At 53.7% G+C, this 15,979-nt stretch overlaps 7 protein-coding genes across 7 annotated transcripts, besides 3 other annotated features; 3 read left to right on the top strand and 4 right to left on the bottom strand.

The window, feature by feature from the left end:
• Nucleotides 1-15,979: part of a sequence feature (contig 1.112 1..353724(1)) that runs on past both edges of the window.
• ANIA_06749 (protein llmF) lies at nucleotides 439-1,838 on the top strand (the record flags this gene model as incomplete). Its single annotated transcript, XM_050611110.1, has 5 exons — nucleotides 439-588; nucleotides 803-843; nucleotides 905-1,345; nucleotides 1,406-1,436; nucleotides 1,484-1,838. 5 exons carry the CDS (start codon nucleotides 439-441, stop codon nucleotides 1,694-1,696), a joined length of 876 nt encoding a protein of 291 aa, XP_050467165.1. The 3' UTR covers nucleotides 1,697-1,838.
• Nucleotides 2,537-2,562: a sequence feature (Short protein (ANIA_11526, CBF71382.1) was converted to a misc_feature.).
• Nucleotides 3,090-3,114: a sequence feature (Short protein (ANIA_11526, CBF71382.1) was converted to a misc_feature.).
• Nucleotides 3,582-4,425, bottom strand: ANIA_06748 (protein plyG; the record flags this gene model as incomplete). The annotated part of the gene is made up of 2 exons (XM_659260.1): nucleotides 3,582-3,899; nucleotides 3,970-4,425. 2 exons carry the CDS (start codon nucleotides 4,423-4,425, stop codon nucleotides 3,582-3,584), a joined length of 774 nt encoding a protein of 257 aa, XP_664352.1.
• On the bottom strand, nucleotides 5,289-8,467 carry ANIA_06747 (putative C6 and C2H2 transcription factor RegA-like; the record flags this gene model as incomplete). Its single annotated transcript, XM_659259.1, has 6 exons — nucleotides 5,289-6,450; nucleotides 6,504-6,628; nucleotides 6,703-6,837; nucleotides 6,908-7,905; nucleotides 7,962-8,319; nucleotides 8,357-8,467. 6 exons carry the CDS (start codon nucleotides 8,465-8,467, stop codon nucleotides 5,289-5,291), a joined length of 2,889 nt encoding a protein of 962 aa, XP_664351.1.
• ANIA_06746 (DODA-type extradiol aromatic ring-opening family dioxygenase) lies at nucleotides 9,076-10,070 on the top strand (the record flags this gene model as incomplete). Its single annotated transcript, XM_659258.1, has 3 exons — nucleotides 9,076-9,079; nucleotides 9,134-9,264; nucleotides 9,306-10,070. The coding sequence occupies 3 exons, from the start codon at nucleotides 9,076-9,078 to the stop codon at nucleotides 10,068-10,070; spliced, it is 900 nt and encodes a 299-aa protein (XP_664350.1).
• Nucleotides 10,341-11,947, bottom strand: ANIA_06745 (uncharacterized protein; the record flags this gene model as incomplete). Its single annotated transcript, XM_659257.1, has 3 exons — nucleotides 10,341-10,791; nucleotides 10,865-11,493; nucleotides 11,540-11,947. The coding sequence occupies 3 exons, from the start codon at nucleotides 11,945-11,947 to the stop codon at nucleotides 10,341-10,343; spliced, it is 1,488 nt and encodes a 495-aa protein (XP_664349.1).
• ANIA_06744 (uncharacterized protein) lies at nucleotides 12,326-12,741 on the top strand (the record flags this gene model as incomplete). The annotated part of the gene is made up of 2 exons (XM_659256.1): nucleotides 12,326-12,613; nucleotides 12,661-12,741. 2 exons carry the CDS (start codon nucleotides 12,326-12,328, stop codon nucleotides 12,739-12,741), a joined length of 369 nt encoding a protein of 122 aa, XP_664348.1.
• ANIA_06743 (uncharacterized protein) lies at nucleotides 12,956-15,743 on the bottom strand (the record flags this gene model as incomplete). The annotated part of the gene is made up of 4 exons (XM_659255.1): nucleotides 12,956-13,555; nucleotides 13,694-13,784; nucleotides 14,003-14,898; nucleotides 14,949-15,743. 4 exons carry the CDS (start codon nucleotides 15,741-15,743, stop codon nucleotides 12,956-12,958), a joined length of 2,382 nt encoding a protein of 793 aa, XP_664347.1.

Below are 15,979 nucleotides of genomic sequence, written 5' to 3'. Positions count from 1 at the left end.
CGGTAGAGAACAGAGTAAACAAGCTTCAATAGCATGAGGGTGGAGACGGGAGGAGGGACCAGCAGCATTCTGTCGTGTAAGCGCGAGGCTGCAGAATTGCCCGCATAACGATATTGTGCGCGCATAAAAAGCTGTGCGTACGGACTACGAACGGGATCCTGATGCTGACTCTGGCTTGGCTGCACCGGGGAATATGTCAGCTGCCGCCCGCAGTCACATTTTCATTTATCAACTGGACAGAAAATCAATAAGAGTCAAATCCGGCTTAATCACTACGATGTACTACTGCGCCCGTGCCATGGTCCCTTATTTTGCCCCCGAGATTCGGTCCGGCCCACTCTGCTCTGTGACTGCGTGTCGAGGCGAGTGCTCCTATTTCACCTTCAAGTCCAGCTCTTTGTACCGCCCTCAACCCGTTACCACCTAATTCGCAGGACTATGACCCAATACAGCGACGACGATATCGATTCGGCGTACGGCGACGACTCGCTCATTGGCGACGACACCCAGACCCTGTCGACGTATATCACCGACTACCGATACGAGTTTGGCCGCCGGTACCACTCGTACCGCGATGGCGCATACTGGGTACGCCCTCCCTCAGTCAACGCGACCACTTTTGACGAGGAGGCTGATTTCGTAGGGCCCGAACGATGAGACAGCGAATGCGCAGCAGGATCTCGCCCATCATATGTATTTCCTAACCCTGGACGGAAAACTGCACCTGGCCCCGATCGAGAACCCGCAGGTACCACCACCGTCTCTCACCCCGACCGTTCGGCGTTGCTGAGCGAGTGTTTAGGAAATCCTCGACGTCGGTACCGGGACCGGAATCTGGGCAATGTATGTTTCTTTTGAGAGGTTTGCGCCAATGCGACCGTCGCTAACTGGAACCGTCCCGCAGCGATGCGGCGGACGAGTACCCCTCCGCCCGCGTCACCGGGGTCGACCTGTCCCCCATCCAGCCGTCTTTCGTTCCGCCAAATTGCATTTTCGAAATCGATGATATCACCCTTCCCTGGACATATTCCGCCAATCAATTCGACTTTATCCATATCCGCGAGCTATTCGGGTGCATCCCGGACTGGGACCAGTTCTTCGGGCATTGCTGGCATTGTCTGAAACCGGGCGGATACATCGAGGTTGTAGAACACTCCGTTCAGCCGATCGCCGACGATGGGTCAATGGGACCGGATCATTTCTATCACGAATGGGGCCGGGTCGTCGTTGAGTCGGGCGAGCGGTCGGGCAAAACGTTTAAAATCTGGCAGGAGTCGGCAGAGCGATTAAAACGAGCCGGGTTCGTGGACGTAGTGGAACAGCGGTTCAAATGGCCGATGAACGGGTACTCCCTCATGTCATGCACGAGAATCAATGGCTAGGAAGTCGCTAATGGATTCGCCAGATGGAGTTCCGATCCCAAACTGCACGAACTTGTGAGTTGCGTCCAAAGTTCATATCCGATCGCGCTGACTCGGTCTAGGGCCGCTGGAACCAGTTCCGTCTCAACGGCGGGATCGAGGGGTTCATGCTCCGCCTGCTCACAACGACCCTCGGCTGGTCGTACGAGCGCTCGCAAGTCCATCTGGCGCAAATGCGGACGGCACTGCGGGACTACCGCACGCACGCCTATCTCCCTGGGACGGTGGTGTATGCTCGAAAACCGGGTTCGGGGATATCAAGTCCGCCTCGCTGATTCCCAATCTAGCATCTTGGCGCGAGCATCGACGTTTGCTTCGTTGAGTGCTTCTCAGTCTTGTTGATCGAGCACTGCATCCTGTATCCACTGCATCACTGCATTCCCTGCATTCCCTGCATTCGCCGCACTATACCCTGTACGGAACCCGACGACCGTCTCTGTACCTGTACCTGCACTTGTTGATTAGTGGCCTAGCACAGCTTAGCTAGCTTCATGATGTTATGACGACATGGCCTGAGTGTTCGAAGGCGTATTCAAGATCGAGCGTAGACCGACCGCTATTTCTGCGAGGGGGATCTTTCAAATAAGTACAAACTTACGAGCCCCTGGCGCGTCCTGTGGATTTTGGGATCGGGACGGGATAGCCGTTATATGTCAGGTGCGGAATGTGACCCATCACTTTCAGCGAGTACGAGGACTCACAGAGTATACGGACAGTGCTAGGTGCGTGCTAGCTGGTACTAGACCGGTGCGATCAGCAGCCAAGTTACCAGAAGTATTCGAAGGACGGGAGCGTTGTACTTTTGCGGAGGGACCAGGTGCTGATCGAGCTGTCCACCGTGATGTACCCCTATTCCACCTCCAAAGATGTACTATTTGCTCGCTATACGAGCAGAGAAGGTAGTGGAAGCACCTTCCGACCGGAAAGTCGCCGGTCGGCTCGGCGACTGTCTCGATCTCTGGGATTTCGGGTCGGGGCGGGTCTTCCCGCGCAACCAGGCATTTATTCATCTTCACTTCTTATGCGTTGTTCGTTGCAGGTGTACAGTCTTGTTGGCTTGAAGGATTGCCTGCAAACCCGACTATTTCTGTTCCATTCTTGTCTGCACGGGTCTTCTACTTGCCTCCAATCATAGACCTCCCTATACATCTAATGTATACTTACCACTTACCAGTTCGCTTTCAGGAAGTTCAACCAAGGCAAGAGTCTTCACTGCCAGGATGATAGCGCAGCGCTTTGTATATGCACTCCATTGGCAGCGCCGCCTTGCATCATCCTGTGACGGTAATTTCCTGGTAATGTAACCGACCGGACGACCACTCTCACCCCGCCTATCCAGTGAATGTGAAATGTATGTAATGTATCGGTAGTCGGAAGAAATATAAACATTATAGAATAGTGTCGACTAGAAAATATGACTGTCTAAGACTAATTTGGAAGTCATGACGCCTTTTTGGCTTAGCGGTATATTTTACCGATAAATAGATATAAATACAAGGACAAAATAAAGTTAAAAATGATTCGCACCTAGGAGAGTCTATCAAGTGTATGGATGGGCTTGTATGCGCCCTGCCTGTATGTACGTTTGTACCTGTACGTACCTGTAGCAATACCCTAAGGGCCTTGATTTAACGTTGGCTTTGTGATTACAATCGGCATGGTGTTTACCTTGCAGGAGGGGTCTAGTCCTCATTCTTGGATTTCCTGAAGCATTCGTACTGCGTATTGAGCCTCATGAACTAGATCATTTAGCATCGCTAGGCCGCATGAGCGAAGAGTCAGTTCAGTCTAAGTCAATTGTATCCAATCCGCAGATTGATACACAGCACAAACTGCGCGGCATCAATAGCAATCAATCTGCTAAGGCGTGGCCAGTCGACGATACCAAGTACCGTACCGTACGATACCCATACTACATATATTCAGCCTTCCTTTCTAGAAGGGCAGACGGCTTTTATATGGAGTACTCAGATTACTTAAATCATGCAGGAGATCATCTTATCTAGACCGAGCTTTTTATTGGAATATCAGGCATACTGCTTGGCGGAATACCTAGCGTACGTACGCGTCCATTCAGGTTCATGAAGATGCCTACCCTAATAAATATCCAACAGCCATCAAACAGTTTTCCAGTCCACTCCGCGTTGTCAGATACGCAGCCTACTCGCAAGCGGGCAATTCCTCAAACACACAAGCCTCGGTGACATCGGTCGAGACCTCCTCGGGCTCGCCGCCGTCGGCATCGGCTTCGTACGTGGTGCAGATGGCACTGACATCCGTCGCGCAGTTGGAGCTGTCAATGGTCACCACATCGCCAAAGTTCCCATTCGCCCCGGCAATAGTGCTCCCTGATACGGCAACGACGTTGGTAATCGTCGCTGAGCGCTGGATATCGCCGCATGTGCCGCACGATCGGTATAGTTTGCCAAAGTCGTATACCGTGAATCCGTCAACGATGACCTCGCCTTCAGAGTTGTGCTGCATTCTCATCAGTCAACCAGCGAGCACTAACTTTGGGAGGATTCGAAGTGGGAGGAATGCTGCCTACCTGGATGACCTTGTCCTCGGCCCCCTGCGCGCCTCCTCCAGTGACGACGTAGGGTCCGCTCCCTTCCTTCAGGGAGAGCGCATCCTCGCAGACTTTCTCCCACCAGACATTCTCGATCGTGCATGCGCCGAGACAGTACACGCCCTCGATCTGGTCAGCACCGATGATGGCGTTCTTGAGCGTGCCGCCTTCCTGTACGATGAAGACCGTGTCAGACTCGCCACCTTCATCCTGGCCAGTGCATTCGACGCCGCGGCCAAAGGTCTGCAGCTCTCCGTCGTAGATCTCGCCTGCAGCGATCTCGTATGGCTCAGAGAAAGTTACACTGCCGGTGGAAGAGGGGATCGGGAAGGTGAATCTCTTTGATAGCTTGGGGTTAGCGGCCGCGAGGCACGGGCCTGCGAGGAGGGGCAGGGTGAGCGTGAGCGTGGGAAGCAGTTTGGAAAGGACGGGCATGGTGGACAAAAAGTGAAATAGAGACGTTTGTGGTAGATCCGAGTGAAGTGCTCGAGACGCTCTGATCTGGGAACTGAGAACTGAGCTGGTTGCGAGGCGGAAAGAAGGCCTTTATACTTCTCTCATGGCCATCTATCTACAGGATGAAGTATATCGTATGGACCCCAACATGGCGACCTTGGCGTTTCAACTCTGCGGCGATCACCATTACATGTCAAACAATATCCCACCACTCGAATGGATACCGACCTCGTCGCCATGGGCAAACAGAACTCCGTGCCAACAGAGTTACCAGCAGCGGAACCCTGCCGATCAGTTCCTGATCCCGAAGCCCTAAATATGGCGGCTCCTTGGCCACTATATTATGTCTTCAGGCTGTGTCGATCAGTCGGGCCTTGTCTACTTGATTCGCGGACTTTCCGTTCTTCTTCGAGTCCACTCGTTTGAAGCGATCTCGTCCCATGTTAGTGCACTGCCACCCCATTCAAGCCCTCCAAGACTTTTAGGCGTTGCAGTCTTATTGTCCCATATCTACATGATGTAAGCCCACCCAGGTGGCTGGTGCGATTCGCAAATGCAGCAAGCGTACGCACCGCGCTGGGAGTTTTTTATGAAACTTGAGTTTCTGGTATATTTCCGACGGGGTGAGGTCTCAGGGTTGTATGCTTGATACCCAGACCTCCTGGTATATCCCCAGATATGCTGTCCATGCGAACAAAACTATCTAGTAGGTGAAAGCGGACTGCGACTCGATACCGTCAAAAGCCGGGCGTAAGTACATTAATCATCATGCAGCTCTATAGACATAGCAGCGTAATAACCCTTAACTATTCCGGCATCGATGCTAAGTAACGCTACCACTACTACTGCTTATCACTGTCCGGCTCTCTCCCAGCCGCACTCCCCAGCCCATGCATCAGCTGACACAAGCCCTGTACCAGCGGCGACAGCGCCTCATACGGCGTCTGGGCACTCGCATCACCTCTTAGGAGTCTCTGAGCGACGTCCATCACTTTCCCCGGATCAGAAACAAGAGCCGGCCCGTCACTTAGACTGAATCCCCGGAGAGCAGGGCACCCGCGCGCCAGAGAGATGAATCTATGGACGTCGGCCGTTTCTTCGCCGTCTAGGAAGACTAACAGCTCAGAGCCGGAGGCCGAGGTCGAGCTGCCGAGGCCCAATTTCGGACTCAGCACACTAGATACAGTATTAGTGCTGGCGGTAGAGGTAATGGTTCCGGCAGAGGTTGCAGAGGTGGTAGAGATCTTTGAGCGACGAGCTCTGCTGACAACCCCGTATGACCAGAACGCCAACGACGCATAGAAAACGCTGATGGCAAGGAACCCCGTGAGCGAGCCTTCCTTGGCCATGGACATGGCTCTCGCGGCCCGGATCACCTGCCCGGCATGCCAGATCGCTTTACGACTGTCGGCGCTGCCAATCCATTCCAGGGCGCTGTCATACACGCGCCGCGCTTCGTTCCTGTCCTCTTTTCCGGCGAAGAGCTGGAGGTCTTCGAGCGACATGAAGAGGAACATGGAGATCACCTCGTGCAGAAGCGATATCTCATGACTGGAACTAGGGCTAGACATAGCGGTGGGGTCTGTGTCGACGCTGATCATACGAAAATGTTGCAACACCTGCTCGAGCTCCTGCTGTCTGGAATTGATGACCAGCGCGTTCCAGTGTTTTGAGCTCCCCTGCGCAATTAATTTGAGCCGGTGGTATTCATTGATAAGAGCCGAGAGGCCATGCAGAATCACCGAGGCCGAGAGCTGGTGGTCGATACGGCCCTGGTATGCAGACATGTCTCGTAGGGTGTCGACGAGAGAGGGGAGTCTCTCTGGAGCCAAGGCTGATGCTGACGTAGCGATGTAAATGTCTCGCCATTCAGTTGCAGATTTTGCATCCCAGAGTGCTCGGATCATGGGGAGAGGGAGTTCCAGGTCTGCGTAGGAGATAAGGGGGTTAATATTCAGCATCAGGCTGGATTGGGCGTCGTGGAGAAAGAGGTGATGGACGAGTCTAACCTGCCGGTCAGTCTGATAGAGTACGAAGGAGGAATGAAACGGGCAGACCTCTTGAATGACTCCTGTTCCGCCCAGTCGCGCCATTTGCGCTCTAATGTTGACGGCGTGTCTTCTAAACACGGTACGATAGTCGGGTAGAGCGAGCGTCGGAAACGCAGCCCGCGGCGGAGCATCTAGATAGCCACGATTAACTTAGGTAACTTAGGACAGAGCACAGGGTAAGTGTATTGATAGAATAAAATCATACCGTAAGGACGGGCTGCTGGAAGCTCTCGGCGATTTCTGTCCTCCGTCCACTCCCACTCCACATGCCTATATCGATCGTCAGGGCAAACGTCTGCGACGCCCGGAGGTCGCGGATTGTAGTGTTGTCGTTTTCATACTGTGAAGCCTATTATCAGCCACCCAGAGAGGCATGATTTGCAGTAAAGGCAAAGAAAGTGACGGGCTACCTTCAAACTCATCTGCAACCGCACAACCTCCATTAACGCATACCCCAACTTCCTAATCGTTGGGATAGTCGACTTGACTGCAGCCGCAGCAGCAACGATGCCTACCATATCAGGGCTCTCCTCGTTCGGATGGAAGGTCGGCCCATGGATCCACGAGTCCACCTGCTGAGCCTGGTACGCAAAGAAATCCTGGATCAGGCTGTCGAGCAGCTCCGTGCTGGGAAACGACTTCATAATGCGTGCTAGGTTAGCGCGCTGGCTCGTCTGCAGGACCATTCCAAAGATGAGATCACGACTACCCGGTGACAACCGTTCTGAAAGGATCTGATGTCTGCACTGCGCGCTCGCTTCAGGGCTGTCGATCGACTTGGGCACGGACAGGTCATTCTGGTCGGCGAAGGCGTGGTCGGAATGCCCTGGCTTCCAGGCTGAGAGGCTGGACCGGCTGTATGCCTCTGCGCCGAGGGCAATGCCGCTGTCTCTGTCTGCGTCACAGTCGGTCTCGTCGGGCTGCAGGGGAGCGGGATTGGCGGAGCCTCGGGAGTTGTAGAAGTCGATCAGGCCAAAATCAACTTCTGTCAGATCGAAGTCGAATTTACCGTTATAGTCAAAGAGTCCGTGGGCGTAATAGTCGTTCGGAGGGAATGCGGATGGGTCGGCTTCTCCAGGACGCGATAATGAGACGAGGGAGTCTGGGATAAATTCAGGAAAAAAGGTCCCGTCGACGCTGAAAACGCCGCTTTCGTGGTCGACAAGAGAAGAAACAGTTTGAGCTGGGACCTGGTCAGCTTGCGTCTGCGCTTTGTCCAAGCATGACTTGCCATCATATGCGGGTATCGGCGGCGGAGGGCCTGGATTCGGCGGCAGGTAATCAATCTGCACGTCAGGCGTAACCAGTTGCTGGAAGTTCATCTCCGGATTGAGCGGCGAAAAGGTCTGCGATTCAAGGGGGGAGTATTCCTCCTGCTCATGCTCATGCTCGTGTTCATCGTTGGACCCTACCCTGTCAGTATGTTCACCCGCGTCGCCCCGAGTCCATAGACTGGAGACGTACCTTGTTGCTCACCATCCTGTGCATTCGCATCAGCATAATCACAGAACAGCTTCCGATCTCGACACCGCCGACACGGCTTTTCCTCGTCGCACTTGAGTTTCGACGTCGCGCACGCCTTACAAGCCTGCGAGACACGCCCGCTCTTTGAGTACGACAAAGTCCGTCTGCGCTTTCCGTCTTGCAAGTGGCTATGGCCTGCGGCGTGTCGTTTCAGCAGGTCTCTGATCCTCTCTTCAGCGGGCATCCACGATAGGGGGAAGACTTTTAGGACGAAACTCACGGTCGCGAGAATCCCTTGTTGCAAACTTGACAGACGTATGGCTTCTCTCGAGTATCTATACTTGTCAATGAACGTTTTCTAAGATAAATGTTCACATAGACAGACGTGAGCGTACATGGCGGATCAGATGGTCCGCCCGATTATAGGCCTTGCGACACGACCCGAAGCCGCATTGGAAGTAGCCTTGCCGCGACCTGGAACCCGGAGAGTCGAGGGCACTCTGCATTGCATGGATGTCTAGGTGGGAAGTGAAACTGAGGAGAGGGCGGACACAGCGGGGATGAAGAGTTGGAGTCGGAAGCCGACTTTGGGCTCCAGATTTCCTGCGCCGAGCCTCCACTCATTTTCGACTGTATGGCGTGGGGAAAACAATATGCGGGGACCAATCACAGCAACAGCCTTTTGCGGGAATATGGGGCAGACTTCGCGGGGTCTGGGGCTGGAAGTTTACTGGTTACAGCTTAGATGGCACGCCGATGCCGCAGGAAATAGAGAGGATACATATCAAACATGCAGCGAGACAGCTGCACTCAGAAAATATGATCTCATAAAAGGATACTCGACATTTATGGTCATGGCCCGGTGTATCAGCCCACTCTCGCCCTCACAATCCCGTCTCCAGCGGGCCCGAAGTGGTCGGGATGTGGGGATGCATTCCCGAGCCCTCTCCAGCACTGGATCTCCAATCCAACCTATCTGGTAAGTGGACATTAATGGACACTTTCCTGTAACTTCGTGATAGTGATACCAAACCGAGATCTACTTTATGCGGCGTTCTCCAAACAATAGCCAGCAAAGCGGATGCGGAACCCTTCAGATCAATCACCAAATATCATGGGTACGCACCCCAATGTATACAGTCTACATCTATAGTGCTCTTCTGACAGCGCAGGCCTCACTCCCGTGCACTTCTTCTCGCATGGCTCGACGATGATGCTGGGCGAAGAGTCCTCGTCCGCCGAGTACTGGCGCAAATGCGGCGCCGAAGCTCTGGCTCGAGGAATCAAGGGCGTGGTGATTATGGTACTTCGTTGTACCTCTATACTTACTTCCTTTGCTAACAGCTTCAGGGCGCACACTGGGACACAGCCGGTGACGCGATCGAGGTCTCCATGAACCCTAACCCGGGCAAATCGCCCGTTGCATACGTGCACCCTTCCAAGTACGTCGACTATAATTTGACTCCGGATCTCTCGATGGGCCAGCGCTGCATTTCCATGCTCCAGTCGGCCGGCTTCAGCGTTTCGGGCAATGACAAGTTCGACTGGATCCACGACGTCTATCTCATCCTCATCCACATGTTTCCCGGTACGTCGCCGCCAACAACAATCATCTCCATGAACGCACGGTACGATCCGCACTACCACGTCAAGATCGGAAGTACACTACGGCCGTTGCGCGCAGAGAACTATCTGCTGATCGGCACCGGCGGCGCCGTTCACAACCTCTACCGCAACAAATGGGGCCCGATGCTGCGGTTCCGGGATAACTTCGCAATGGAGACGCCCCCTGAAGACTGGGCGCTGGAGTTCAGGCAGGCCGTTGAGGACGTTATCGTCAAGGTTGGGGGCGGGCCGGGCTTGCGACGGGCGATGACCAGGCTGATGAAGCATCCGCGGTATAGGGATGCGCATGCCACGGACGACCACTTTATGGCGGCGATGTTTGTGGCGGGGTTGGTGGGCGAATGGGAGGATGTGGGCACGAAGACTGTGCTGGGCGCTGAGAGCTGGGAGCTAACTAACATGTGCAATTCGCAGTTCACGTTTGGGGAGTGGAATGGGAGCAATAATGGTGGTGGGCGGAAATTCGTCGAGGTAGAGGTGTAGGTGGCTATTCGTAGTGGCCAATGTTTTGAGATCTAACCAGGTTAATTGGTTCTTATACATATGTTTGACTCTCTAGAGAAGTATTATTGGTTAGTAGACTGGTTGAGGTGTAAGCGGGCTTGTATATACTTGCAGTCTGATATAGAACTATACTTGTCTTTTCAGCCCCAAGTCCACGTGAACACTCCATACCAATGCAAGCGTCAGAATAGCATATTATACCCGCTGCAAATATCGATAGAAATTACACAAACGAATAAATAGACACAATCAAAGGCGCCTCAAAAACCAGACTGAATAATACCCGACGGCCCCCACGACCCCAATCACAGAAAACAGCGTGATCCCCACGCCCGTGAGAATGCCCTGCTCGAAGAACCCGATCCTCTTGCCGGATCTCTGTCCCGTGGGTGGTAACGGTTTGAGCGCGTCATCCCATACCTTGACTGCCTCTGCCGAGGTTGGTTTGTCTAATACACTCCGGAGGAGAGTCGAACTGGCGCTTTCAGTCACGAATTGCGGATGCGGGACGAGAAAGCTGGCCGCATTGTACCGAGTGGACCTGTCGGCAGGGAGTTGAGTGGTGATCGGATACGCAGGGCCGATTAGAAGGTCGACAGGGAGGTGGTTGATTAATGAGATATGGGCCTCGATAAATTGGGTCAGGTACTTGGCGGATGGAGGGTCAGCAAAGGCGTAAGTTGCTGCTAGAGCTTCGAATCTGTCAACAGTCAGTACATGCCCTAGGCCTTGAGGATGTGATTTCCTTATGGGGGGTGAGTTAGGGGAGGTACCCAGCGCAAAAGTCAATAGCATCATCCAGACTGCTAACAGGATGCAGAATTAGCACTTTCTCGGCTATCTTCTCTTTCCTCTGCAACAAGGCCGACTGCCGGTCATGGACCTCCACAACGCCCCATCCAGAGCCCGCAACCAGGACCCGGGTGCTGGGATCTTTATACGCAGCGTCTAGCACTGATGAGCCCGGTCCTGGTCGACGCGGGTTGGACGCGCCAACAGCTTTCTCTCTTGACTCTCCATCGGGTCCGGCGAGGTACTTTGACGAATGGTGGATGAGAGCCTCGACGAATGCCTTTAGCGCGAATTCCTGCACGAGAACAATATCAGGAGCGTATGTGGACCGTCCGCCAATTGCGAACCGTGCGGTCACGAGAGACTCGGCGGCCAATCTGAGATCAGCTGTGCGGTCGACGACGGCTACCGTTTTGGCGTTGACAGGGGACTGCAATGATTGTGGCAGAGACGGAATGTCTGTCTGCGCAACTACTAGCACTCCTTCCAGGAATGAGGAGCTCGGTCTTTCTTCTGCGACCGCGAATGTGTCTGCGTCGAGAGCGTCTGAGAGGATCTGTCGCAGGAGAGGCGGAAGGGCCATTGTATTCTTCGTCAACTGTTGCAAGCCCTAATTAGCACAATCAAGGCACCAAGACTATCAATACTAGGCTTACTTCAAGGATAACACAGCAACCGCCCACGATTGCCGCAGAGAGAGCCGAGATGATCCCAAAGAACATAGTATGCGTGCTCGGCACGATGTACACTATCCCCGAGCCCGCCGGTCTTGTCGCATTAGGGTTATCTTTCCCTTTTGCGACGAGATACTCATTTTCCAGGTCCTGTTCGAGACTTAAAGAGAAATAATGCTTGCGGAGTTCCGTAAGTGCGAGAACGATCTCCGCCTGGATCTCGCCAGCGTCATGGCTCGTATCGGTTTGTATTGCGGCTTTTACGCGCTGGATGTGCTGGAGCAGAGCCGTTTGCAGCCGCTGGAGTTGAGCCTGCTTATACCGCGTGTTCACGGCGCGGCCGTCAATGGCCGAGGCGTAGATGCGTGGGTATGGAGAGGGCGATGGCATCGTGAGCTGCTGATGTTGGTACTTGGGGTAGAATATGTGTACGAGTATGAGTATAGTAGGTATATACAGACCGATAAGAAGCTATGTGGGCACTGTTCCCCTGTCCAGCGACCCTCCATCTTTCGGCCATCATTCATAGACCTGACAGCGCTCGCCGGTTCGGGATGTGGGGGAGCCCCCGACATCCGCCCCCCTCCCGGGGGGAGGGAGGGGACAGTAAGAAAGCACCAGCAGAAAAGAACTCTCACTAGTCAAGCTGCTGAATGAGCTGGCCGTCTTAGCCTGTCTTTACTGTTCGGCCAGAGGCGTCTTTTACACTCTTTCCAAGTTCAAACCGTCACCGTTCATCTGTTCTCCTCTTCAGGAGCATATATCAAAATGTCTTCGACCACCACTACCACAGCCCCAACTCTATCCCTCCTCGCCGACTACGAACTGCACCACAGCACTCCTCCTCCGTCCGCATCTTTGTCTTCGCCTCCACAGTCCCAATCGGTGGCTTTAGCCCATCAAGCAAACCCAGCCAGCTGGCCAACCCACCATCGCCGCATCCCGCCCTACAGGCCCATCAACCGCAATCTTGACTTTGCTGAGAGGAGCGCCGGGTCCAGCGTTCCGGAGTATATTTTCATTCAATCCATGCTGCACGGGGTCTGGCTTAACGCGGTACGTTCAGCATTGTGGAGGTAAGACAAGTGCTGATAATGGTCTAGAGTATTGCACAACTATGGCGGGCGACAGGAGGGAAGATCAACGACCGGATCTTTCGGTACGAAGTGGGAGGGGAGTATTGACAAGTTAACTTATAGCAATTTATCATATGGGGTTGTTCTGAACTGTATTTGTCCTGGGTCTCCAAGGTAGAAAGGGCTAGTTCCTTATTTATAGGGGTAAAATACCGCCATGTTCTGCCTTTCTATTCAAACTACTTAATATATGAAACACCGGCACGGCACCATCACAGATCACAGGCATATATTTTATTGCCCAAGCTGTCAGGATTATATATTAAGTACTCGACCGCACGCCGATGTGGCCCAGCTCCTCTCCCAACGCCTTCCCATCAATCTCGACTGTTTTCGCCGGCAGCAGCACATACAGCATCCTCGCCCACTGGGCCTGCCCATCCTCCCCCGGGGGTGTGACATTTCTCCATGCATGGTTCGTTCCGCGCTGCACGGCAACGTCTCCTCTCTTGAGCAATCTCGTTTCTCCGCTATCCAACTCGAGCTGCACCTCGCCCTCCAGCACAACGCCGTAATCCAGCGACACCGTTCTATGCATGGACGATAGTGCATTAGGCGGCATATCGACGATCCGGCAGACAGAGCCTGTTGAGATCACCAGGCCCGGCGAGTTTCCCGGTTCCAGGTAGCTGGCATAAGCGGCGATGTCGGTTTCGTTGGCGAAGGAGGCCGGGATTGTCGGGGAAGTGTATGCCAGGGAGAAGTCGGCGCCGTCGGGGATCGGTGTTACAGGCATAGTCGGCGCAATAGATTCGGAGAAGATTGCTTTTCCGGCGGCATTGTGGGTTGTTATGTATCTGGAGAGGGGACGGAGGTTCTTGGGCGCCGAGGATTCGTTGGATGCTGACATTTTCGGACTCGCCTGGTTTTGTTGCGGATAGGTTCAATAGATGGAGTAATGCTTGGATGCAATGTTTGAATTAGGGAGGAGAGTGGCGTGGTGCACGAAGGTTATATTGCTTATATCTTTCTATACATCGTAACTAAGGAGGGCAAGTACCGGCTGGGCCAACCAAGGACGGGCAGTATTCGGGACCACGGCGTCCACATCGGGTGCATGGAAAACATCTAGGATATGCAGGCTGACTCCACTGAATGTTGCAATTCAGTCCCGAAGTGGAGAGTCTCCTATTGCCCACCTCGAACGCAATCCCGATGTTCACTCATTTCTCAGGGATAATCGGCAAGGTCACGTAATTCTCGCCGTGTCCGAAATTGATATGATTCTGACTCTGAAATTTCTCGGGGGACCTAAATCGCAACCTTAGTTATCCCTCCTCCAGCTCTTCACGAAGAGGACGGTACGTACCTGTCTGTCGGCTCATTGTGCAGGAAAATTCCACTCCCCTGAGTATCCCCAGACGCGACCTCAAGAACAATCTGGCCGCCTTTCTCAACGACAACATTTGTCGGCCAGATCTCTACGTCAACGGGGTAGACTTCTCCAGGAATAACAGGCTGGACGTCCGTAGAGAAGTAGTCCCGGTGCGGGAGGTACTCCCTGTGCCGGGCGTGTTTGTCGTTGACCTTGCGCAAACTCACACGTAGCCAGCCCTTGCAGAGCGGAACGGGGTCCCCAGCCGTCCCTGTGTAGTAAACTTCTTTTCCTTCAGGGGAGATGTACCGTAGGGTCAGGAAAAGATCTATATCCGTGGGGGTAGGAGCTCCGGGATTAGGGCTCATAGAGACATTCAGGTGCGCGACGATGTGGCCTGTTATCTCTGTTTCGTGCTCGAATGGTGGAGTCGTGAACTGAATAAACGACGGGTTCTCGATGTTTCCCAAGGCGGCATAGCTGAGCTTGCTGTATCCCTTCTGTTCCGGTGGAGTGGTAAGTAGTTCCCGATTCGGGGTGAGGTAGAACCTTGTATACTGCGTCCGCGCAATTGGCCACTCGTTTTCCACGCGGCGAGCGTACGTCTTCTCAGCTTCGGCGTTGTTAAAGCCTACGTCACCTTTGCGGAGGACGAGGTCGACTTTGGGCGCGGTCCCAGTCGACCATCCAGCGCGGTCGTCCCCTTTTAGGAATGCGTCGAGAAAGCTCAGCTGAATGTCGACTTCTTCTTTGTAGTAGAATGGGAGGTCGTGGCGTCCAGTGATAAAGCGGAGGTATTTGAGCTGACTACCGGCTTGGGTGTACCCTTCAACGTTGCCCCTTAGATGCAAGAGGATGCCGCCCCAGTTGGCAACAGAGAGGAGAGGAACCTGCACTCGTTAAACAGGCCATACGAACAAAGCGGAAGAAAGTTCTTTACCTGTATATCAGACATGGTATACTCCTTACTCGCGTAGTACAGGTCATCCCTGAACCGATTGATCCTATTGTCAACGGTCTGATCCTGTCTGTTCGCCTCAAGTTCTTCTTCTACGAGATCACCCTCGATTGTATCCACCCCCCAGTTCCTGGCAGCACGTCCAGGCCGTCCATACTGGTTGCTGAGAACTTGGCGATTCCACCAGAATGAAATGAACGAGTTCGACAGAATGCCACCATGCCGACACCGATCCCGATAATAGTCCGACATGCCCTCCCACGGAATTATGCACGCAAGGCCTTTCGGCTGCCGTGCAGCGACTCGCCACTGCGACCCAGCATAGTAGCTAATCCCCAGCAATCCGACCTTCCCAGATGACCATTCTTGCTCTGCGGCCCATTCGACGACGTCAAAGAATGCCTCGCTGGTCTCGCGGGACATGGTGTCGAGTTTTCCGCGCGATTGCCCTGTTCCGCGCTCATCGGCGCGCACAACCGCGTAGCCCTTTTTCGTCCAGAATGCGGGGTCTGGTGTTTCCCATGCTGAGTGTTGCGAGCGGTGCTCCGGATTAACTTCAGAGAAGGATTTTGGGTGGAAGTCGGCGTAGGGGATATCCTTGCCATAGGGGCCGTATGTTACAAGAACTGGGACTTTTTCAGGCGATTTGGGACGATATACGTTGCAGCGAACGAGGCCAGAATTGTCCTTGAGGGTGATGGTAACGTTTTGTTCGAAGATATACGGGAAGGACGTGCTGTCAATCGTGGTGATGTCGGCGCGGATTGGGTTCGGCATTTTGGTATGGACACAGTTCAGTTCAACTCTATCAATATTCTGATGATCAAAGATTATCAGAAGAAGATCGTAAGATCCGGCATGTGGGATAAATATTTGCATTCCCCTCTTTGGAATGCATATCGCGCGATTCAGGTTTACTCCTCTCCCCGACGTGGAGCCGATTCGGGACCCGAGCCCTCACTCCGAGGCAGAATGCACTCGGAACGGCAGCAAGTCGATTCAACAAAGGTCTC

Source organism: Aspergillus nidulans, chromosome I (genome assembly GCF_000011425.1).
Source record: "Aspergillus nidulans FGSC A4 chromosome I".
Lineage (NCBI taxonomy): Eukaryota > Fungi > Ascomycota > Eurotiomycetes > Eurotiales > Aspergillaceae > Aspergillus > Aspergillus nidulans.
This window is presented reverse-complemented; position numbering and strand designations above follow the sequence as displayed.